At 44.2% G+C, this 23,029-nt stretch overlaps 4 protein-coding genes across 7 annotated transcripts in view; 1 reads left to right on the top strand and 3 right to left on the bottom strand.

Annotated features, from left to right (window-relative positions):
• shld2 (shieldin complex subunit 2) overlaps positions 1-3,922 on the bottom strand; it is a 5,421-nt gene extending 1,499 nt beyond the window's left edge. The window contains exons 1-6 of one of the 3 annotated variants that reach the window (XM_027000429.2): positions 3,834-3,922; positions 2,087-3,417; positions 1,196-1,303; positions 884-1,078; positions 276-422; positions 1-5 (exon numbers count right to left, since the gene is read on the bottom strand). The exon at positions 1-5 is cut by the window's left edge and continues 205 nt beyond it. In XM_027000429.2, coding sequence (XP_026856230.2) covers positions 1-5; positions 276-422; positions 884-1,078; positions 1,196-1,303; positions 2,087-3,341 — 1,710 coding nt within the window. In that variant the 5' untranslated portion in view covers positions 3,342-3,417; positions 3,834-3,922. Of the gene's footprint in view, positions 6-275; positions 423-883; positions 1,079-1,195; positions 1,439-2,086; positions 3,418-3,833 lie in introns of all 3 variants that reach the window. The other 2 variants (XM_027000427.2, XM_027000428.2) reach the window with 2 other exon arrangements.
• Positions 3,923-4,008: 86 nt separating this feature from the next.
• Positions 4,009-14,018, top strand: glud1a (glutamate dehydrogenase 1a). The gene is made up of 13 exons (XM_027000430.2): positions 4,009-4,381; positions 6,610-6,690; positions 6,785-6,840; positions 7,485-7,548; positions 7,929-8,023; positions 9,303-9,482; positions 10,347-10,484; positions 10,821-10,958; positions 11,129-11,209; positions 11,470-11,593; positions 12,101-12,192; positions 12,575-12,637; positions 13,093-14,018. Exons 1-13 carry the CDS (start codon positions 4,030-4,032, stop codon positions 13,210-13,212), a joined length of 1,584 nt encoding a protein of 527 aa, XP_026856231.1. The 5' UTR covers positions 4,009-4,029; the 3' UTR covers positions 13,213-14,018.
• Positions 14,019-14,099: 81 nt separating this feature from the next.
• zgc:193505 (uncharacterized protein LOC559113 homolog) lies at positions 14,100-16,036 on the bottom strand. The gene is made up of 3 exons (XM_027000432.2): positions 15,959-16,036; positions 15,223-15,480; positions 14,100-14,840 (listed from the first exon to the last, which is right to left on the bottom strand). The coding sequence occupies exons 1-3, from the start codon at positions 15,993-15,995 to the stop codon at positions 14,797-14,799; spliced, it is 339 nt and encodes a 112-aa protein (XP_026856233.1). The 5' UTR covers positions 15,996-16,036; the 3' UTR covers positions 14,100-14,796.
• A 1,193-nt stretch (positions 16,037-17,229) lies between these two features.
• On the bottom strand, positions 17,230-22,989 carry sncga (synuclein, gamma a). Of its 2 annotated transcripts, XM_027000523.2 has the most exons (6): positions 22,697-22,986; positions 20,202-20,243; positions 19,993-20,120; positions 19,841-19,861; positions 18,819-18,875; positions 17,231-18,515 (listed from the first exon to the last, which is right to left on the bottom strand). In XM_027000523.2, exons 1-5 carry the CDS (start codon positions 22,815-22,817, stop codon positions 18,819-18,821), a joined length of 369 nt encoding a protein of 122 aa, XP_026856324.2. In that variant the 5' UTR covers positions 22,818-22,986; the 3' UTR covers positions 17,231-18,515. The 2 variants fall into 2 exon arrangements, with proteins under 2 accessions (XP_026856325.2, XP_026856324.2); XM_027000524.2 differs by lacking the exon at positions 19,841-19,861 and having other exon boundaries at positions 17,230-18,515; positions 22,697-22,989.
• Between the last annotated feature and the right edge of the window lie 40 nt (positions 22,990-23,029).

Here is a 23,029-nt window from a genome sequence, read left to right on the forward strand (position 1 = left end):
CGCACCTGCAAACAGACAGAAGGGAAAAGAAACGCATGTACTGCTGTACGGCTCCTGGTGTGTGTCGATGCAGTAAATGACTCTCATTTAATGTGTAGTCATAAAGACAAAAACGTTAAGTAATAAAATTTCAGAACTCATGGGCTAATATTTATTTCACTAACCATCTGTTACATATTAAATGTTTGGGCCATTTAACATTTATGTGTATAAACACACTCAGTAATGCAGTGTTTACAATGAAATCCAGTAGAATCCAGGAGCACTTTCCTCACCCTTGTTCCCACATATGAGCTGTAGCCAGGACAAGGCAGCTCCCCAGAGAACCAGCGCCCCCTGGCTGCCATCGCCCTGCTCAACAGCCAGCACGGCTTTCAGCATGCGGCCTGTGCGGGATGTGCCTTCCACCTCATCACGCCAGGCTGGAGCAGCAAACACAGTGTTTCACACACACTCTCATTAGGGTTCTACACACTCACAGCTTCTGGCAGTAGCTGTCGGTGGCACACACCCAACATGTGATACGGAGTTGTACAAAGTGCAATTACAAATTCTGTGCAATTAGACGTTCTGAGTAAGTGACACTAGAGTCTGTATTGCTTCAGTAAACTAAACTGGCAACAGTCATGCACTTTACAGAAGTTGTTTCAAACATTTTTGCACAAATCTACGTACATTCCATGTACATCCATTGCAAAACGTTTTGCATTGTGCTTGCACAGACAAGTTTCCTGGCATGAGAGTTTACCACCATAAATTAATTTCCCTCTCTTCCAACATAAAAACTGTCCGATCCAGATGTTCACACAGAGCTCAAGAGAGCTGGGATGCATGCTGAAAGCTGTTTTTGCAAGTGCATTCATGCGTGCAGTGAGAGAGCCACCTGCAATCGTCCTGACGTGTCTTACTCTCAGCAGCGCATGAGTGAGAGTATCAGGCCGCAGAGAGCAGAGACGGGTGAAGGGGATTGAGTGAGGGTCCTGGGCAGTGCGAGGAGGTAGATCCACCAGTAGAGGGTGCTTCATATGCAGATGAGCACACAGTTCTCTCAGCGTATGAATATTTACATTCTGTGGAGCTGGAGATCAGAGACAAGCCTTTAAAAGGCAATAAAACATTTCTGACAGTGATATGTCCTCAAGGAAAACGGTTTTTTTAAATTTATTTATTTATTTATGTTTTTACTCTATGTTACCTTGGAGAGTGTGACTTTGAGCGACATGGCCCAGGTTCAACAGGCTGCTCTGGTAGGAAGACTGCAGGACTCTTTCCCCTCGCCATTTATACACATGTACCATCAAGCCTGTGAAAGCATTTACATTTACAGCATTTGGCAGGTGCTCTCGTGTGTTCTCACCTGGGGACTGAACCCACCACCTTGGTGTTACTAGCACCGTGCTCCACCAGGTGATGTACAGGTGCAAAGCAGCACCCAATGCTAAATGGAGAAGACCAAAATTATACGTTTACAGTCTGAGCCAAGTATTCCCAACCTCCTCCTTCACTGATTTAAAGACTACAGTTTTCAATAAATGTACATAAATTCAAGAAACATTTGCCCACGTAATTATTAAGCCCAGCAGACTGTTTTACTTATTTTAATTTGTGGTATCACATGAAATAATCAAGTTACAAACATTTTCATTATCTCCTCCATTAATCAGCAGCAGATCAGCAGTTCCCACACACTATCTGATTCTTCCCTGTCACGTCACCGGCCACACTGAGAGGACGAGAGCTGACATGCTTCCCCCAGATACGTGAGGCCTGCCAATGCATCGTTTCAAACTGCTGCTCACACAGTGTTGCTGATTGCTGATTGCCCACTGATGTGCATGCAAGCTGGTAGATGGCTGCATCCAATAAGACAATAGGAAAGAGGAAGTAAGCAAACTGTCTCTCCCAGATGGTATGGCTAATCCTGGACTCCCAGCCACAGATGGCTGAAACTTCTTTGGGATTCATACTTGAGCCCAATCCTCTTAGATTTTTTTTTAAACATGTGATTATAAAACTACTGATTATAATTTTACTACTACACCATGTGAAAAAGTTTATTTTACATAATCATATGGAAGAGCCTCACCTCTGATGAGTAGTATGTCTCCTGGAAACACCGTCAGTGCCCAGAATGCTGCTGCCCTCCACAGAACCACCTTCATTTCCACTCCTGATTGGTCAGTAACGATCACCGTGGCCAGCGGAACAGTGGATCCGGCTGACGCTCCAGACTTCGCTGTGATCTCCTTCAGATGCCATGGGTGCACTACAGCAACCAAGATGGAGTAACTCACACCATGACTCTTACACCTAGAGAGTAGGGTGGTGGGCCCATAAAGTGGTACCGTTCTTCTCTGCGCTGTTCCCTGTTGGCTCTTGGCTTTGACTGGCGACAGCTTTGCCTGTTTAGAGCTTCCAGGAGTAGGTGACACTTCTATTGATGTGTCTGGGGAGCCATCAATAGGTTCAGACTCTTTCTTCCCTTTAGGTACCTCAGTATGGCCAGGAGGGCTGGCCTGAGACCACAGAATTCCATTAGGTGTTGACTCCAAAATCACACCTCCTTCCTGATGCTTCTGGCTCAGAGTCCCACAGAAAAACTCCGCTGAGCCTTGTAGGGTTCCCCCCAAGCCTCTATTCCCTGGACTGACCTCTGGACTATAGAGCTCTGGGGAGCCCAAGGAGACTGAGGGAGTTTGCTTTGGTGGTGTCTGGGAAGATCCAGGTGTTCTGAGTGAATCAGTTTCAGGTTGCAGAAGCACTCTGCTTCTCAGAAGCAAACCCTGACTCCTGGTCCAGATGCTTAGATATTCTGTCTCCACAGACATAGCAGAACTTGGCTTAAGACAACTGTTCACAAACTCAGGTTGTGGGCCGGAAGGTGGAGGATTAAAGCATCCGTCTAAGTATTCACTTACTGCCCCAGGACACAAGTCATACTGTGCTGGATATGTTACCTTTTCCAGAGAGGACTGGGGGACTGAAGGTGTGGGCTCATCTTCAGACATGCTCCTATGACTCACATGAGAGCCTGAAAAGTTTTGCTTCTCCTGAACAGTTACTGGGCTCAACTGACCTACGGCCTTTGCAGCACCATCAGTGTCTATGGTGCCATGAGCATTCAGTGGGTGGTCACCATCAGATTCAGAATGTCTTTGTGTTTCACTGATTTTCTTCTTACAGCTCAACCTTCCTTGACTCCATCCAAGTTCTAGAGTCCTCCACTGAGAGGATCTTTCCTCTGAGACATCCTCAGACAGTGATGCAGGATGGGGTGCACCCCAAAACACATGGATTTCTGGTTTATTTGTCATTCTAGTGTTTTCTTTCATACGGCTCATGTTTGTCAAGCATTAACACCCAATAATGCTTAATATTTCAAGATCCATATCTTCAGTGGTTTCTTCCTTCCCTCTGCTGATAAAAAATGAAAGCACTAGCAACAGGCTGAATGACACTGAAATACAGAAGACTCTTTTAGCATAAGGCCAGTATGTCTTTACTTCAGCACAGTATAGAACCCAACAGTATAGAACCCAACAGCTGGTAACCATCACTAAATCACTAATTGTAGACATTCCTGAGATGTGATGCTATAATACGGTTTGAAAAATATGAGGCTGTGTTACCAATTTAAAAAATAAAATAAAATAGCAGAACATGGAGAATCAACTTAAACTAGCGTTATTTCTCACTTCATAGGCTAAAATAAGAAATATGTGACCTGCGAATGACAAGGATATGAACAAAGGTGCCAAATTATGAAACTTAATGAAACTAATTTTATTAGTAGTAATAGTTTAGTAACCTGAAAAATTATTTTCTTAACTCACTGCAATGAGTCCCAGAGAACAGCCCGATCCGTTTGCTTTCGAGTTCATGATGTGTCAGACCACCTCCCTGAGGTGGAGATTTCGCACGCCTGTGCACTGTGCACTGGACGGAACGCCAGTTTGGTGTCGCACGCAGCGGCTGGAGGGCTCTTCCATTCCGGGGCTTTTACTGGGAATATAACCTTTCTGAGCAATAATGCACAGGTGTCTTGGAGGACTGCTCCCTCGAGGCGCGGGCAGTGCTCTGGCTGCGGCTCGGCGCTATGGCCGGGCCGCGGACAGAGAGGACGATCCCAACTTCTTCAGCATGGTCGAGGGCTTCTTCGACCGCGGCGCCGCCATCGTGGAGGACAAACTCGTGGAAGACCTCAGGACCAGGGAGACGCCGGAGCAAAAGAGACACCGAGTGCGGGGAATCCTCAGGATCATTAAACCGTGCAACCACGTCCTGGCCGTTTCCTTTCCTCTTAAGCGAGATAACGGGGAGTGGGAAATAATTGAGGGGTACCGGGCCCAGCACAGCCAGCACAGAACCCCTTGCAAAGGAGGTAGGTGAACAATTAACAACGTTAGGTGTCTAACCTAGTAAACTAATACCAAACCGCTGATTCCAAAGCAAGTGAGGGTCATCTTGGACTTTCTTTGTTAGCACGCTAGCTTACCCAGCTAGTAGAAAATCCAACAACAGCTAAGCGATAGAGGCACTGAAACTCGAAGAGCTGCTTGGAAAGTCGCGGTTGGTTGAAAGGCGATCTGAAAACGCACTTGTCGTTTTCTCTAGAAGTCTGTTAGTGTGTTAGCCTGGACGGATGTCCTCCTGTAGCCAGCTTGGTCTCAGAGGTGACTGTCGAGGTACACGTTCAGTGCCTGGCTAGCTAGTGTTTGCTGCACGTCGTGATAAAGTATCGCAGTTTGCATGGCTTCCTGGCTGCCTAGAGTTAGCTAACTCCTGTGGAGCCCACTGCTAAAGAGTGTAACTTATGTCTGCAACTTTTTTTTGCTGTTCTTGATCTGTTGGCTCCGAGATGAGATCCTACTTATTTAATATCTTGCACCAATGAGTGGTGTTTGTTTTGGATGCCAAAAAGTCTTCCTAGTAGCCCATGTCCTTTTGAATTTGGGACAATGTCTCAGGGCAAAGGATTCAAACACGGGCACAACCCTGCCCTGGGGGGGGACGACTTTGTTCCGTTTGTTCTGTGGAACATTTTTAACCCGCCTCAAGTCCTGAGCTGAGGTGTTTCTGTCTAGACCTACCCAACATCATAACGGTTTCTTTTCCCTGTGTAAATGGTGTGGTTGTGTCTACTAGGTTTGACCTGGTCCACGAGCTCCTTTACTGCCTCAGTCAGTGTGGTAGCTTCCGATAAACCTTACCCTGTTTTTCATAAGGGCAACTTGCCTCAACATGGGTACACATTCCGCTCTTCCTTAAGTAATCGTGGGTTTCTCTGGCAGATTGTACATGAACCACTTTACATGTGAACTTAATCATGCATTGCAACACAGTTTTTTTTTTTTTGTTTTTTTTTTTAGCTGTCAAATAATTCACTGCCTCAGAATGCGACCGGTCTGGAAACGCCATGTCTGATGATGTTTTGTGAATGTGGTGAGATTTTTCAGTCTTTTAAAAGCCAACACAAAACATGCCTTATTCATGGTAGCACCATTATAAATAATACCTGTGCCACTGTTCTCTTGAAGCAAAAGTTAAAATGAGGATTTAGCACAAATCTCTTATGAACACAAACAGGATTGCAGGAAAGTTTGGATTTCTGGTGTGCTATTGAGCTAGGCTGCATCTGTGATAGTTATAGATCTCTAGGAGACCTAGCAACTGAGTTATAATGGAGGATGGGCTTCCTTCTTTTGGTCTGCCATGTCTGCCATGTCCTGACACAGTTGTGCATTTGTTTTCCTGTATTAGGCACCTTGAAGGAGAATAGTCCACCCCCACCCCTGTTGTTGTGTAGATATCATCTACTAAAGTGGTTCTCCTACTCCTGAACCTGGTTGGCGCAAATCGGTCCGAGTCCTCACAGAACAGAGAACAAGCGTGCAAAGATTTCTCTGATTTGATTACTCGATTGTATCCTGTGTTTCAATCTCTTGTCATCATATTCAACAATATTGATTACATAGTCAAACAATGATTCCTATTATGCCAGCATGTTGTTAGACAAAAGGTTTTAGCTGAAGGCACATCCGCAGTAGCTGTGTGTGGGTTGGTTTTTTTTTTTCTTTTTTTCCTTCAGCCGCACCCAAACCTTCCCTGATTTTCTGAGTTTCGGAGGAGTGGAGAGAGTGAGTCATCATCCGGCTGGTTCTCTGCTGGCTCTGCCCGTCATTTCTCTTTTCTTTGCTGTTCTTAGCGTGCCCATGACCGTTTAAAAACTTCCACTCTGACCACGTTGGCCAGAACAGCTTAAATGAATAAAATACTCTATTTATGCTTTTCTGTATAGGCTTTTAGGGCAGATTTGAATTGGCTATTTTCTAAACGTGTGCAATGATCTTAAAAATATGTTCCTTGCTTCACATCCATTGCCTTTTCAACTCTCTGCCTCATTGGAGAGCTCATTATGCGTCCAGAGAGCTAGTGTGTCCGTAGGATCATGCTGGTTAGGCTAATGCAAAAGGACGGTGACATTACCCTGGGTTTCCAGAATGAAAGCTGCTTTTGTTACAGTTAAGATGAAGAGATCAGGCACGCGTTCGAGTAAAGATACAGTGTGTCAAAACAACGGAAACATTCACATTGTGCATTTGTTTCCAGGTATCCGTTACAGCACAGAAGTGTCAGTTGATGAAGTCAAGGCTCTGGCTTCACTGATGACATACAAGTGTGCTGTTGTCGGTGAGTCTTTTCCTGCGTTTAGCTGCAGTGTTTGTGTCCTCATATGTCCTCATGGAAATGTGGCTTTGACTGTAAGCAACTGTCCCATCTACAGATGTGCCTTTTGGAGGAGCTAAAGCTGGGGTGAAGATCAATCCCAAGAATTACTCTGTGAGTAGTCACTCTGACAACCTTTTCTTCATGCTTTCTTCAAACATAAGCATAATTGGCACAAGATGCATTTGTAAAGGACACCACCATGAAAAGCCCAACAACCTGTCAGGTTTGTGTCTATATGAATGCTTGTCAGAATAGCTAGTCATGTCCCGGATCGTTTTACAGCTTAGCGAGCAGTTTGACAGGTTCTGTATCTTCCATTTGCCACCTACTGCATCTAACTGCCTTTTGACACCGTAAGCATGCAAGGATTTGGATAAAAGCTGTGGTCCCATCAGCTGGGCCTTACTGCTGCCATACAGGTTCAGGTCAAGGCCATTGGCTGTAACTGTATCTATTTTAGGCTTCTTTTTGATCCAAAGACCCTAACATTAGCCCAGTCTTAATTTTGCTGCTTATTAGGTGGTGTGTAAAAAAGCAAAACAAAACAAAACAAAACAAAACATAGGCTCATCTTGAAATATTGAGATTTTTATTTTTATCCAAGCAACCCCCTCTCACATTTTTGGTGTATAACCTCTATATTTGACATCTTGTAGATTCTTAGTCAGTTTGATTTGAACAGAAAAAAGTGTTGTGTTTTGTAAAATGTTTACTTGATCTAAAACACTGTTTGTGTAATTCTGTATTTCTTCTAGGACAATGAGCTGGAGAAAATTACAAGGCGATTCACCATTGAGCTGGCCAAGAAGGGTTTTATCGGTGAGAGTTCACCCAGACGTTTTTGCTGCGTGTAGAGACTGTGGAGGATGACTGTATCTGTGTGAGGGCACCTGTCTGAAAGGGGCCTGTGCTGACGGAGGGCCCCATCTCCTAGCTCGACTGGCGGGCTCGTGAAATAATCGCACTGATAAACCTGGTGACTGCTTTAGAAGGACTGCTTGAGTTCTGAGGCACATTTTTGGAGACACTCCAGTTCTGATGCAAAATAAAAAGTACTTGGTGGCGAGTTTTCATTAGGGTGCACCCCTAAATAGGGTGACCAACAGAGTCAAGTGTATACCTTTTAAAAGAGATGTACAGAGGGATGGTTCGTGGAAGAGTCAATGAGGGGCACATTTATAGCTCTTCTGTTTTCTCAGGGCCTGGCATTGATGTCCCTGCCCCTGATATGAGCACTGGCGAGAGGGAGATGTCTTGGATAGCTGACACGTATGCCAACACCATGGGTCACCACGTACGTTAACAGTCCCATTCTTGTGTGTTCACTGGCCGGTAAGAGGAGACGTCTGTTTGTTGACTTTGCTAATAAGACTCGGAGATATTGTGTAGAGGTTAAAGGGTTAACATGACAACATGATCCACGAGGCATCTGTTTACGAGCAGATCAGGGAATTTTCATCTATTGTGTGCAGTGGGAACAAGTTTGCTGTTGACTATTCGTTCATTTCCACTAAAATGTACAACAGTCCCTTTTCTGTTTGACCAACTTTAAAAAGTGGTTGTGCTTGCTGCTCCGTTTCTCCCTCTAATTTAGAGCAGTGGTTCTAGCTGTTGGACCTCACCTTGCTACGTGAACCTGGTGAACTGGGTTAACATGGTAACAGGGGTACTTCTGAGATGAGATAGTTAGTGAAACCTAAATGTAGGTGCTGAAAGTCAGGAGCTTGTGCAGGTTTTGAAACTAGTCATGATGTGGAACACGGATGTTCTGAATGTGACATTCACTTCCTTTGAACAAGATTGCACAGTTCTTTGTAATGCACAATGTTTCTGGAGTACCTTTAATACTTTATTTCTGGAGCAACACATTAAAATAAATAATAACTTATACGCTTCAATAGCTCTGTGTCTCACAGTTCAGTGTAAGAGAATGGTTTTTGCTTGTTTGGGTTTTCTTTCAGATATAATAGTTGTAAATAGTGTCTCAGTGTCTGGTGCTGCAGGTTAAATACACCTGCCTGGGCCAGGCCTGTGTTCTTCACCGCTCAGCATCTGAGCAGTGGGGTTTCTCTGCATTTATTCAGACCCCACAGAGCCCCACTCGTTCCGTGCCTGGCCAGGTACACACTTCTGGTTTGAAACAGGAGCTGTGACACTAGATAGCCGGTTTGTCCCTGAGCTGTCAGGACACTGGATATTTACATGGATGGAGTCTACTGGGTGTGGACGAACAGCATTCTGTCTGTGTTATTTACCAGATTTCATTATCTGGAAGCATCTGGCCTTTCTGCTGTCAGATTAGTAGAGCACAGGAAGTGAAGAAAGTATTTGAAGAACTGGCCAAAAAGCCCTCAGGAAAAAAAACTAACACAAGTATATAATAAATGAATCACAGTATTGCACCCTAAATGTATGTAACACACAGCGACTGCGTGACTGCACTGTGTGCCCCTGAACAGCTTTGATGCATCTCACCTCCCTTTCTTGTGACTCACTGTCATTCTTTCTCCCTCATTGTTGTGGTTTCCTTTTGTTCTTTCTCCTTGCCTTGTTTACTCCGCACACCCACGCAGGACATCAACGCTCACGCGTGCGTGACTGGAAAACCCATCAGCCAAGGCGGCATCCACGGCAGGATCTCGGCCACCGGGCGCGGGGTTTTCCACGGCATCGAGAACTTCGTCAATGAGGCGTCCTACACGGGCCTGCTGGGCTTGACCCCCGGCGTCGCAGACAAGACCTTCGTTATCCAGGTGCAAGGCGTGGCACCATGATGCTGCCGTTCCTCCCCGTGTGGCGTGGCCTGCGTGCAAAGGTTGTTCCGGGCAGATAGTGTGGCAATGCTGAATGCCGATGCTGGCGAAAGGGTTTTAATTTCCACGGTACCACAGCCGTTCGTGACCAGGAGTTTGGCTGTAGAGAGTGGTGTCCGCTGACCTCACGTGTCTCAGAGCAAGCGCGTGCTCTCTGAGATTAGTGCCACACAATAGGAACAGTACGCACAGTGGTAGGCAGCCGACGATGACAAACAGCAGGGAAATATTTAGGGCCTTGATATTTCCACATACCATTTCTGCTTTTGAACTTGCAGCATTACACCTGGGTCTGTCTCAGCCCTGTAGGCCTGAGGTTGGAGAGGTGCACGTTACTTTCAAGCTCAGTAGAAATTTGCAGGGTGTGGTACATACTTTGCTATAGTGGCAGCCCACAAGACTTGTAGTGTCTTAGAAATCACAAGGTCATGTTTTTTGATGAGTCATAAGGTCTTGCTGCAGTTTTATCCTTCGCCTGCCAAATTACAAGCATTTCCACTAGGTGGCACTAGTGAATTAGTAGAAGTGTAAAAGTCTACTGTGACACTTCCTGTGAACTACATGCTTTTGTTTGGACAGTGTTTCTGTAAGCAGAATAGTTATCTGGGCACAAGGTTTTGAGAATTAGGTTGATGTTCAGTCTGACAGAATGGTTTGCAGTACACCCCCCCCCCCCCCCCCCCCCCCAAAAAAGCACCTTTCTTTAAAATGCATGTTCCAAAACAACTGATCCAAGTAATGATGTCAGTATGCAGGTATAGACCAATAAGCTCTAAGAGATTAATGACGGTGTTTCTGGCGCAGGGCTTTGGAAATGTCGGCTTGCACTCTATGCGGTATCTGCACCGCTTTGGAGCGAAGTGCGTGGGTGTGGGAGAGTGGGACGGAAGCATCTGGAACCCGAATGGCATTGACCCTAAGGAACTAGAGGACTATAAGCTGGTAAGTCTGGACTGCATGCAGAGCTGGACTTTGATTTACCTCCACTGTAAACTTAATCTGTTTCCTAGAAAAACCTCAAATGGTAGACTAAGTATTACTGTCTAATACCTACAGTGTCCCGTTATGTTGTGAAACTTTTGGCCAGCTGAGACCTGGATTGTTACAGAGGCTTGATACTTTTAAGGAACAGTTGTGTTGAAATACTGCCACCTAGTGGTTATACAGCATTATAAGGTCAAGAATTCTACAGAGCCTCAAGCACTGAAAGAATTCAGCATTAATGCATTTTTGTATTATGTGTGCCCTTTGACATAAGCAGATATGTATCCCTTTCAGGCTCATGGCACTATCGTGGGCTTTCCAGAGGCCACACCCTATGAGGGCAGCATTCTGGAGGCCGACTGTGACATTCTGATCCCTGCTGCCAGCGAGAAGCAACTGACCAAGAAGAATGCAAGCAGGGTCAAGGCCAAGGTCAGGGGTCACATTCGCTGCCCACTCCGTACAAGCTCTGTTGCTAGACGCAGTGTTGTATAATTGGGGTTAACTTTCATCAAGTCCACAAGCACTTGCTAATACCTAGAACATTGTGTAAAAGATTTTCATTATACCTGATGTTTTGGTTCACTTGTTTTTCAAAACAGATCATTGCTGAAGGAGCCAATGGCCCTACGACCCCTGAAGCTGACAGGATATTCCTTGAGAGGAATATTATGGTGATTCCTGTAAGTCTCTTATTCATTTGAGCTTTTCTAGCCAACATTTCTTTTTGGACAAATATTTGAATGATACGTATTCTGGTTTTGGCTCTGCGGGTTTCTAGCAACGCTCCAGGACATCTCGCACTATCTGAAGTGTTTGAACCTCTGGGTTTGGATCATTACGAACATCGCTATTGGCTGGACCCAGTGTGTTGTTATATCTGGAGCTAATCTCTGCTGGACCAGGGTGGCATGCTTGATGATTAAACTGTTGCCTTGAATAGGACATGTACCTGAACGCCGGTGGTGTGACTGTGTCCTACTTCGAGTGGCTTAAGAACCTGAACCACGTCAGCTATGGCAGACTGACCTTCAAATACGAGAGAGACTCCAATTACCACCTGCTCAGTGAGTGCACGTCTATGGAATACCTCATTCACATGTGCTGGTGAGGACAGGCTGGATAGCTCATCAAATAATATTCTCCAGATAATTACTGTGTCACGCTGGGAGGCGGTTTAATGTATTCCTGTATATACACACACACACATCCGAGCTGGTGGAGTAGGCTTCACATTTTCGTCAATCTCATGGTGGAGCTCTTCCAGGAGCAATCAGAGAGGTCTAGCTGCAGTCTGCTTGTGTTCATCTGCAGCGATCAGTAATTTATCTTTTCTGAATGCTTGACTCTCTGGTGAGCAGCCTCAGAGCCATTGTTGATGCCTGGGGTGTGTTGCATAATTTACATTGCATGATGCGAAATATCTCACATGCACTTCCATTTATGGCTCATAAATGTGTTTTATAGTGGTACAGTGGGTTTGTTTTTTCTTTTCTTTTTTTTTATCACATTTTTATATTTCTAGCCTTGTGTTTCAAGCTTGTGAGCAACTTGAGTGCCTTTTTGTTCCCCAGTGTCTGTGCAGGAGAGTCTGGAGAGGAAGTTTGGCAAGCACGGGGGATCCATCCCCGTGGTCCCCACCTCGGAGTTCCAGGCCAGGATTGCTGTGAGTTCACACTCACACTCTCACGTGAACATGTGCATATAAAGGCCCAGGCTACAGTTACAGTCTCCTTTGCCTTAAACAGATAAAATGTACCCAAAACTCAGGCATATGCAGTGTGCCTCTCTGCTTTCATCTGCGAACTGCTGGGTGTGCCTGTGGCACCCAGGGGCTAGATCACGTGACTTCTGTGCAGCCGATGGCTCACTTCTCAGATTCCAGTGTGTTTAAAGTTCATCTTACTGCTACTGGCCCAGTAGAAAACCCGTTGTCCGCACAAGGCCTTTTTAACTCATTTTGGTCTGTGTCAGCTATGCCCATGAGGCGTGATCAGAAGGCTTTAATGGTTGGGCGTGAATGAGATTCAGGACTTTGTTCCCCCCAGGGAGCATCTGAGAAGGACCTAGTGCACTCCGGCCTGGCCTACACCATGGAGCGCTCGGCCAGGGTGAGAAGACTTTCATGCTGTTTTGGCATTCAGAATGGTTTTGCAAGAGTTGTTCTTTCAAACGTTTAGTCATAATGGGCTTTTTGTCTGTTTTGGTTCTTTTTTTTCCATTGATTCCAACCATCCACAAGTGGCTACAATTACGTTTATAATACATTATTAGTCTAAGTTACTGTAACATTTGAAAAAGACTTTTTAATCTCGCATCTTTCCTGATAACAAAGCTTTGAAATTGAGACTCTATGCAGTGATATGCTAGTTTACCAGTAATCCTGGGTTTGTTTTCCTGTTAATTTTAGTAGGTTTCTTGTTTAGTAGTACTCTTGCTCATATAATGCTGTAATGGACCAAACTAACCAAATAAGATTTTCCACTATCTGATAACTTTTGGTTGTTTGTAATGTGCCTTGTACCTTTTTTTTTTTTTTTTTTTTTTGTGGATATTTGGCCCACAGCAAATCATGCGCACAGCCAACAAGTACAACCTCGGGCTGGACCTACGGACTGCTGCATATGTCAACGCCATCGAGAAAGTCTTCAAAGTATACAACGAAGCCGGCCTCACGTTCACATAGACATCTACCTCTGAGTATCTGTCTGTCTCTGTATGCAGACACTACATCCTACTCGCCTTCTCCCCAGACCAAATATGCTCGCTTCCTGTATGTTTACAGTTCATATATCACCATGTACTGTTTTTCGCACACATGACTTTAGCTTATTTAGTGATTTTCTTCTCTGAAGTTATTCTTCTTTTCTGGTCATGCATGAAGCCAAAGCTGTGCCTCTCATCTGGATGTCACTGCCGCCCTGCTCCACGTACATTGCTTTGTCAGAAAATGCCAAATATTGCTAGTTTAATACCTTAATTTGGACACATTTAAAACTGTAAGCCTTAAGGTTGTATTCTGGGAAGTGTTAGCACCAGTTGTTTGAGCATATCAGATCTCCACACCCATCAGGCCTTAATACCTACTATGCATCCTGTATCACGGAAGTTCTGTAGTTTGTTTGTTAGGCCAAGCACCAAGTGATCTGCAGGTGGTCAGTAAGGAAATCAGTGCAACTTTCTCAGGCCTTTACATGTTACTGAACTTGCACAGAAACATCTTTAGTTGCACTTGAAGAATGAAACAGAATTCTGGTGATCTTTAGTACTTATGTCTTAATGATTACCACAGAATTTATGCAATAATATATATGTGTGTGTGTGTGATTGTTTTTAACAACGTTTAATGTGTTAACCATACCAAAGGCTTTAATTTCTTTATCTTTCACATTAGCATTGAATATTTGAATATAAAACAGCCTTTAGACTCTTTTGGAGTGAGATTTTGTATGACCTTGTACGAGCTAAAACAATAAAATGAAAACCCACGTCTGCACTGGTATTATTTTTAAGGATGTGATGAATGGTGATATTAAATTTTAGACCAGTGATGTGAATAAAATTGGGGGGGAAAATGCCATAATATATTTTTGTGTCCGAGGGCGATTTGAAGGTGTGTTAATGTTAGTGTCCTTAATTAGCAGTACTTTGGTGAATTAGCATTTTAGAGTAGTTGGAATCTCACCATTATATTACATACAGTGAGTTTCAAAACTCAAAATATATAGTTCTACTGTAAATCAGGCTGGTATTTCAAATGAATGCTTCAGAGAATCTGTCCTTTTAATATTAATCATTTTCATTTAAGTATTTTAATGGTACATGCATCTTCCAATAACTAAAATACATAAAAAAATATTTGTAAGGTAAACGAAAAGCTTGCAATTGTTGCAAAATGTTTTAGATGATAACATGATTTCATTGGTCGCTGGTCAAATGCATGATCAAATAAAAAGCATTTAAGACACAGTTCCTCGGTATTTGGAATATGTAGATTTTAAAAATATACTCCCTCAAAACAGTAAGCTGAATATGTAACAGCTTGATATTTGAGAACTTTATATTGCAATAGTTAAATTAAAAATATTAAGCTTTATTTTCTGCGCTTTCATAAATACATGAGACAATTCAGTTCTTCATTGGTCGTATGCAGTCCTTCAGGGTGCAATCAGGAGTTAAGCTGATGTATATTGATCGCAGTATTGAAGTGAGAGAATTGCTGCTTCTCAGTGTCATGCGTGGCTATATTTCCTAAGGGATGTGCTCCTGCCTAGAATTGAGAAAGCTCATCCACAGCGCTGTCGAACTCCTTATCTGGAAGCAAAATATTCAACTCGTCAGTACTAAACAGTTGTCTTTAAATTCCCGATACACTCCACTTTGCAAATGTTGTACAAATGGTCTGAAATAGAGTGGATGTTTTTATTCCAGTGAAATTGGATCATTCAGCAGCGAAAGTCTGAGTTTTTTTTTTAAACTACATTTTCTCTGTATTCTGCTTTCTGAAACATGATTGTGTTCCCTGTAGTTAATGCTAGATTGACCATCAGCTTTCTAAGGTGTATACGTAAGAACCACAAAAATGTGGAGCATCCACATGCTTGCGCGCGTGTGTGTGTGTTTCCAATACTGGAAACCACACCTGAAATGTGTCAGCCTAATATAGTGTATGGTGTATGGTTTTGAATCAGCATACTTGCTGAACCTCCTGTGGCTTGGTCATTCTCTGGTGCTGGGTTTGCCTCAGGTCTGGGCTCCGGCTTGGGCGCCGGTTTGGGCTCCGACTTGTTAAAGGAGATGATCCCATCCAGGAGACCTCCTCCTTTGCCCTTCCCACCCTTGGAGCCTCCGTCCCCTGCTGAGGGGAAGAGGCCCCCTATGCCGCCAGACTGGGGTTGCTTCTGATTTCCTCCACCTCCCAAGACACTTTTTGCCTTCAATTTGATCCCTGACGCTAGAATGGGAATCCATGAACAGTGAGAATGTTAAATTTGAGATTAGCGGAGCTTTCCGATCCAATATTATTCAAAGTATCTTGAATTTACAAAGTTATTTGGTCGGGGCTAGATGGTGTGATGTGATTTAAAAAAAAAAAGCTTTGTGGTAGCTAAGTTTTAAACTGCTGTTTATCTAGTTGAGAGAAAACTTTCAGAAAACTAAAACTCAACAGACAACAAAGCCAATTTAGGTTAGTTTTCCTCACATTACATTTAAATAGGAATAAATTAAGGTTTTAGAAAATATAAGATGAAATCTTCTAAATTACACAGAAAAATATTACTAAACTTCACAAATATATTTTAAAATTTTCTCTATTTGTGCTTGGCAAGAGGGTAATCACTTTACAAATGAAACAGAGATCCCGACAGTGAAAGTAGAAATGGCAAAACACATTCTGCTCCATTAACATCAAAACACTCATATTCACTCACCTGCTTTGTCAACAACAGTATCAACAATATTGTTCATGCTTGCAGAATTTGAGTCCTCAGTGTGGAGCTGCACAGGTGAATACAGATGCTTATGAAGGTTTTCCCTTTGACTCTCCGAGCATACACTCAATTGGCTGCTGTGATGAGGGGTGGAGTGAAAAATGTCTTCGGACTGGAGGGATCAAGCTAGACTGGTTTTGCTGGTTCTAGCTGTCTCAGTATCAAGCTATTTATGATGTTCACTTTTATTTAAAGTCACAGTCAGGGGCTGTGGAACAATATAATGGTTGTCCCAGCCCTGGAGTTTCTGAATTACTGGGGGAGAGAAGTATATTTTTATCTCCAAAAAAATTCAGCCTCTGAGCACAGAATTCAGCCTTTACCAACTGACATAAGCATTCTCCTAACGACTCCAAGCTGTTTTCTCACCTGTAAACAATGGAGTAAAGATATTTCTGCAAATTAGCATCCTAGCTTGTTTAAATTAAACAGCTCTGTCTTGTTCCTGGTGGTGGATTTAAATATGGGGAGTGTAAACCTTTTACTTATGGTAAAAGTTTGGAAGGTCGGGGTCATATTCAGCTGTCAAAAATGTTTTGAAGAAAGAGGGCAATCGTATATTTGGCCCAGTATCTGGTTTTCTTTGTTTTGGTGAGTGTGTTGTCCAGGTGGGTGGATGATCGCAGGCTTGTCAGTCTGATCTGACTCTGCCCTCAGCTGGAATATCAGGAATCTGCCATTCTGACCAAACAGTGGCAGACACATTGGACAGCACATTCACAAACCTCCAGCTGCCCTCGAATGCTGCGTTCAGTCCTGTTACTTGTTTAAGGACATGCTGCATGACTGAATACATGCTGCTTTTGCTTGTTACATTTCATTTTCCTTTGTACTATGTGTTTACTGGCAGAAAGGCGAGGACTGGATCAAGGGTAAGAGGCACAGAGAAACAAGGACGCCTGGAGCTAGGGAGGTCCCGCCTTTGTGAAGTCAGGTGCAACTCTCTGCACACAATCAGCAATGACGATATATAGAGACAATCGGTTTTTGGTAAAGGCTTGGTGTGGTCAGTATCTTAGACACTGACTCAGATGATTCAAATGACAAATTAAATGGTGTCAAAATGTATTGGCCAAGCACAGTTGTCATTTGGAGTGTGTATTCTTCATTCGTTAATTCAGTTCAGTGTGAGTTGCTTTAAAAGCTATTTTTAATTAATATTTGATCAACTCTGCTCTGTGATTTGTTTAAAAGAAAACAGTAGGTAGCCATTTTTGTTTCTAACAAAACATTTATTTTGACTGCACAGTTCATAGAGAAAAAAAAAAGAGAAAGGCCTGGAGGCCAGTGTCAGATGATGAGTCACAACCTTTGTTATGATCAGTTGGTGTACTGTGTCTAAGGCAACACGCAAGGCTTTCACAGGAAAACACATCCTTTCTCCAAAAGCTCCAGAAGAAAATGGATCAGTAGGTTAGGGACACAACTGTTACTCAAGCTGGTGGCTTAGTCAACCATCAGTTATGTAGCTTTAGTGTCAGAACCTCACTCAAAACGCCGTTTTAAAACGATACTGACTGTGGTCACGCCAATAGCACTGAGCAGTCTAAGGTAGCCGAAAGAGCCAATGATAATCAGTGTTTCCAGACTTTCCCCATCACATTGTTTTAGTCTTGCTCTAGTCTGCTATGACTCTTGGTTAGAAGAGCACTTAAGACGATATTAGTTGCATTCAGAGTAAAAGGTGGCTGAGACAGGCTTCGCTGTTCTCTGAGGTGTTACTAACTCGTACATGAGGTAGTAGGACACACACTCTGAGAACCTTTAAGCTCAAGCAGGTGTATGTACACACACTTTAAAAGGTTCTTACAGACTGCTGAATAAAGGTAAATAACTGAAGGAAAGGAAAATATTCAAGGAGGTTAATGTCTTAGCTTCTCAATCTAAGTGTGTGTGTGTGTGTGTGTGTGTGTGTGTGTGTGTGTGTGCGTGTGTGTGCGTGCGTGCATGTTTGTGTGTGTCTTTACCAGGGGACTCTCAAGTGTGGCGTTTCTCCTAAACTTTGATTATTACAGAGCACTACTCCAAACTCCAACTCCAATAATTTGAATAGAACTGTTTGTGGAACATTTTTGAATCACATCTCATTATAAAGCTTCAGAATGCACTATTGTCTCCGCAGGTAGAGGGGTCAGGACACAAATACAGGTGGAGGGGTCAGGACACAGGTACAGGTGGAGGGGTCAGGACACAGATACAGGTGGAGGGGTCAGGACACAGATACAGGTGGAGGGGTCAGGACACAGATACAGGTGGAGGGGTCAGGACACAAATACAGGTGGAGGGGTCAGGACACAGATACAGGTGGAGGGGTCAGGACACAGGTACAGGTGGAGGGGTCAGGACACAGGTACAGGTGGAGGGGTCAGGACACAGGTACAGGTGGAGGGGTCAGGACACAGGTACAGGTGGGAGACAGACAGCAGCTCACAACAGCTCTCCTCTGCTGCAACCAGAAGACCACGTTATGGGGACAATGGTCCTGTAGATGGCAAGCCTGAAAAACAACAACAATGAGAAAATGAGAGAGAATATGAAAGTAATTTTATTAAGGTAGAAAAAGTGTTTGCCGCTTACATCACTTAGCCAGCCAACATTCTAGATGGCATATAAATGTAGAGTACATGGATCTCCAAGTGTCTTAACCTTCCTTTGGAAAAACATCTTTGGTATTCTCTGCTTAACCGTGGCATTGGTTTTCATTCTCATTCTCTCTCTCTCTCCCTCTCTCTCCCCCCCCCCTCTCTCCCTCTCTGCTCCCCCCCCTCTCTCTCCCTCTCTCCCCCCCCCCCTCTCTCACCTACTGGCCTGCGTCCGTAGCCTGTTCTGCGGGCTCCTCGATCTTCGAAGCTGCTGTCTGAGGAAGAACAGAGAACAGCACCTCAGCACCTCCTCTCACATCCAACTACAGTCTCTTTACAACCAACAAGGAGCAACAGCAGCAAGAATCATTTACTATTATCCACTATACTAACTACTACTGTTGTTGTTGTTATTATTATTATTGGTTTTATTTATTTTATAAAAGTAGTTCAATTGCTCAGGTTGTTGCCCTTTGTGTTTCCTGGTTGTAAGGTTGTGGTAAACTACAATGATTGCAATCATGTTAACAGCTGCAGCATCCATGGGCCATTCTGGTTAGTCGGATGGCTGTCCAGGTTGCATGTAGTATAAATGTGAATGCAATTTGTATGGCTAGACATGCAGATGAGTACTTAAAGATGCGAGAATAAGTAAGAAACAGCATTAGAGTTAAATAATATCGCCATTATCTGAATTTACCAACCAAGTATTTTGAATAGTGAATGGCAAGCTATACTTATTGTGTTCTGCTCCCTGGTGCATGTTTCATCATAAATGGATTCCTTTTATCCCAATGCCTTGCTGATCCTTGATACCAAGCCAGCAACCTGGAGCCTAAAGGGCCCTAGACATATTCTGACCATGCTGGAATGAGGCTTTCAACAGTGCTGGCTAGGGTAGGTTGCCAGAGGTCACCCTTGTTCTCAATTGCCTGTCTGGCCAGTAGTTAGTACCCAGACAGTTGTCTAGGAGACAGGAGGGGAATTCTAATGTTGTCCTTCCTTCACTATCACCATTCTAAAGTTGAAAGTCTAATCATCAGACTAAACTTTGAATTTATTGACAAAAGTCCTGCTTTCGTGTTTATTGGTTAATTGGCCTCAAATGAACCCTTGCAAGCATGTCGGCGGGCAGACGCAGGCGTATGTAAGTTAAAGTTTTGAAGCCTTCCATTAGGTGCATGGCATGTCTTAAGATGAAGCATAGGATCATGCTGAAAGTCTGAGCTCATTTTAGCACCTCCGTGTAGAGCTGTTCATCCTGGCCACATCCGCGCAAGAGGAAGAGAAACCATTAAAAAACATCGTCATTCACAACAACATAATTCAAGTCATAATCCCAAAGAAAAGGCAACCACCGGCATGTCAGTAAGAGAGCAGTGTGGTGTTTACCGGGTTGACCAGTCCAGTAGAGGCTACCACAGACTCCAGTCCCTCCACAGTCTTCTCTGATACCTGGTTCGCTCCGGCCACTGCTGATTCCCCCACAAGTTGCGCCTGCTCAGTCGTCTTCTGTGCGACTACGGACATTAGAGGTTATTTGTACTCACGCTGGAGAAGCAGTGAAAAGCAAAGTTTTGGCTATGGGGCGTCTTTCTCACCTGTGTTCACGCTTGAAACCACCCCTTCCTTCGTCTTTGTTCCTATGATAAAATCGCAAAGGTTAAAAGCATAAAGAATTATTTTTCAAGGTTTCTTTTTGTTCAGATTGAACCTTAAATATAACAAAATCTTTTGTTTAAAGTGGGAGAAACAGCGTGCTCTGCTGGGATTGGTTCTTCCTTTTCTTTTCTCTTCTCTGCTGTATCCTTCCGCTCTGGGGGAGATAGGCCCATTACACCCTCTCCCACAGTTCAAGCAGCACAGAAGCGAGCCACTCTATTTTACCCAGAATTCACAGTTTCCCCTCTCTGCTCTGAGCCTGAGAACCCTTCTGAGGTGTACTGTAATAGTATAATGATTCGATTAATTAGCTAGTAATTAATCAGTAATTAGCCAGCAATTAACCTGATATTAGCCTGTAACAGGAAGGCTAGCCCTCCTGCTGGCCTATTGTCAGGTTCAGTGGAAAAGACCCATCTTAACACGAGAGGACCCATGTTAAGCCAGCAGGATGCTGCTGTGTGGAAGCCGTTGGAGATTACGCCACCTACTAGATTAAATGGAGGAGGCACTTCTGTTGTGTGTCTGCACACATCTTGTGTGATGATGTACACCAAGACGATGCCCCATTGCCACACCACATAGAAAGAGTGGAAAATACGGCAGGAGTGGAGCACTAGAGAACACGCCTGCAGATGGAGCACTGGAGATCATGCCCACGGGCGGAGCACTGGAGATCATGCCCACAGGCGGAGCACTGGAGATCATGCCCACGGGCGGAGCACTGGAGAACATGCCCACGGGTGTGGAATGTACCTCCTCAGCTCTAATGCTCAGTAACATTAGACATGTCTAATGTTTCCGAGTCCGTCAGAGTGCATGTGGCTCTGATGACACCGTGAAGGGAACTCCGTGATTGGCTCTTCACGTCCCCTGGCACTCTGCTGCATGAACACAAATTTCATCATCAAACTCACACTGCAGTAACTTGGATTGACAAATGCTGCATCAGCTGCATCGACTGCTGACCAGTGGTCAGCGCCTGTATGCTCCGGGAGTATGCTCTGGGAGTATGCTCCGGGAGTATGCTCTGGGAGTATGCTCCGGGAGTATGTTCTGGGAGTATGCTCCGGGAGTATGCTCCAGGAGTATGCTCTGGGAGTATGCTCCGGGAGTATGCTCCGGGAATATGTTCTGGGAAACAGAAAAGAGTGACTGCGTCCTGATGCAGTGGATGCATGTAAGACTGATGCAGCTGTGTAGTTGAAAGAGGAGACGTCCTGCACTGAGTCCTGCACTGACAGACAACCTCATGCTCCGTCTAATCACACAGAGACATGAAATTCAGCTATTACTACTTACTGTGGGAGAACATCGCTGCTGTGGGGAATCCTTATTCTCAACAGTATAAAACACAAAAAATCATTAGGAATGCATGTTCTAGAACCTGCTTTTAATTAAGTAAATATACAATAATAACATAATAAATAAAGACTGAGGCTGTTGGGCTGAAGTTCATTGACTGTGCCCAGCCAAGCCCGTTGGTCTCTGCTAGTCCCTGAGGCGGCTGCATCCTGGTCATTGTGGCGTGAATCGATTGCATCTCTCTGTCTCTCCACCTCTCCACCCACTGCGGTCAGTAGGAGGCACGGAGCTAAACAGGGACCAGGGCAAATGCGCTATGACACTGCAGAATACATCAGGCCTTTGGCAGTGTGCGCATGTGCTTGCGCATGTGCTTGCGGATGTGCTTGTACGTGTGTGTGTGTGTGTGTGTGTGTGTGTGTGCGTGCTGGTCAATATCTAAATTACCCAGGCCTGACTAATCTGTGCTGACTAATCAGGCACTGATCTGTGTGGCGGTGGACACAGCACTAACCCCCAACCCCCCTTTTAATTTGTCACATTCATGCTGTTCATGTCACAGTTATAGGGTCACAACACACTCCAGCTCAGATAAAGACCCTAGTGTCTGCGTCCAAAGAGGCTATGAGAGTGGGCGCCCTAGAACAGGCTTTGATGAGGTTTGGTTTGGTCTTTTTTTTTCAACTACAGAGTTCCTCTTGTTCCTCTCGATATCAAACCACCAGCTTTGTAGATGGTAGCAACTAATAGCTCTGTTATCAGAAATGGAAAACTAAACATCCTATTTCTCTGGAAACTCTCTGTACTTCACTACATATTTTGAATATCTCTGCATCCCTTACTACAGTAATTACGTTCCTAGAGTCTTTATATATCTTTATCTATCTATCTATCTATCTATCTATCTATCTATCTATCTATCTATCTATCTAAATCTTTTTTAAAAATCCAAAAAACTTTAATTAATCAAAAATTAATTGAGATTAATGCAATTATTATATCAAGAATAACTTATATGATCATTTTAATGCAATTATCTAACACAAACATTTTAGTTCTAAATCAGTAACCCCTACACCAGACACTGTGTGATATTTACATGTAGGTGTTAGAGAGGCTCTGTACCCACCGACATACATGACACCTTCCTTGGTTTTCGCCGCGGCCTCCTCCACCCCGGCCTTGGTCTTCTCGGCGGCTGCCACCACGCCCTCCTTGGCGATGGAGAATCCCTTCTTAAACACGTCCATGCTGAGACCTGGTCTGAGCTGTGTCCTTCAGCTGGGGCTTTACTGCGTCTTGGAGCTGCTCACTGGAGCTGCGCGAGTGTCTGCTGGGCTCCTGGCAAGTGTGTGTGGTCTTGTGCGCCAATGGGATCCGGTCTTATGAGATTGGGCTGGGCACTTAAGGATCAAACAGACAGAGACGCCCTTAATGAGGAGAGCAGTGGAGTTTAGGGGAG

Source organism: Electrophorus electricus, chromosome 11, assembly GCF_013358815.1.
Source record: "Electrophorus electricus isolate fEleEle1 chromosome 11, fEleEle1.pri, whole genome shotgun sequence".
NCBI lineage: Eukaryota > Metazoa > Chordata > Actinopteri > Gymnotiformes > Gymnotidae > Electrophorus > Electrophorus electricus.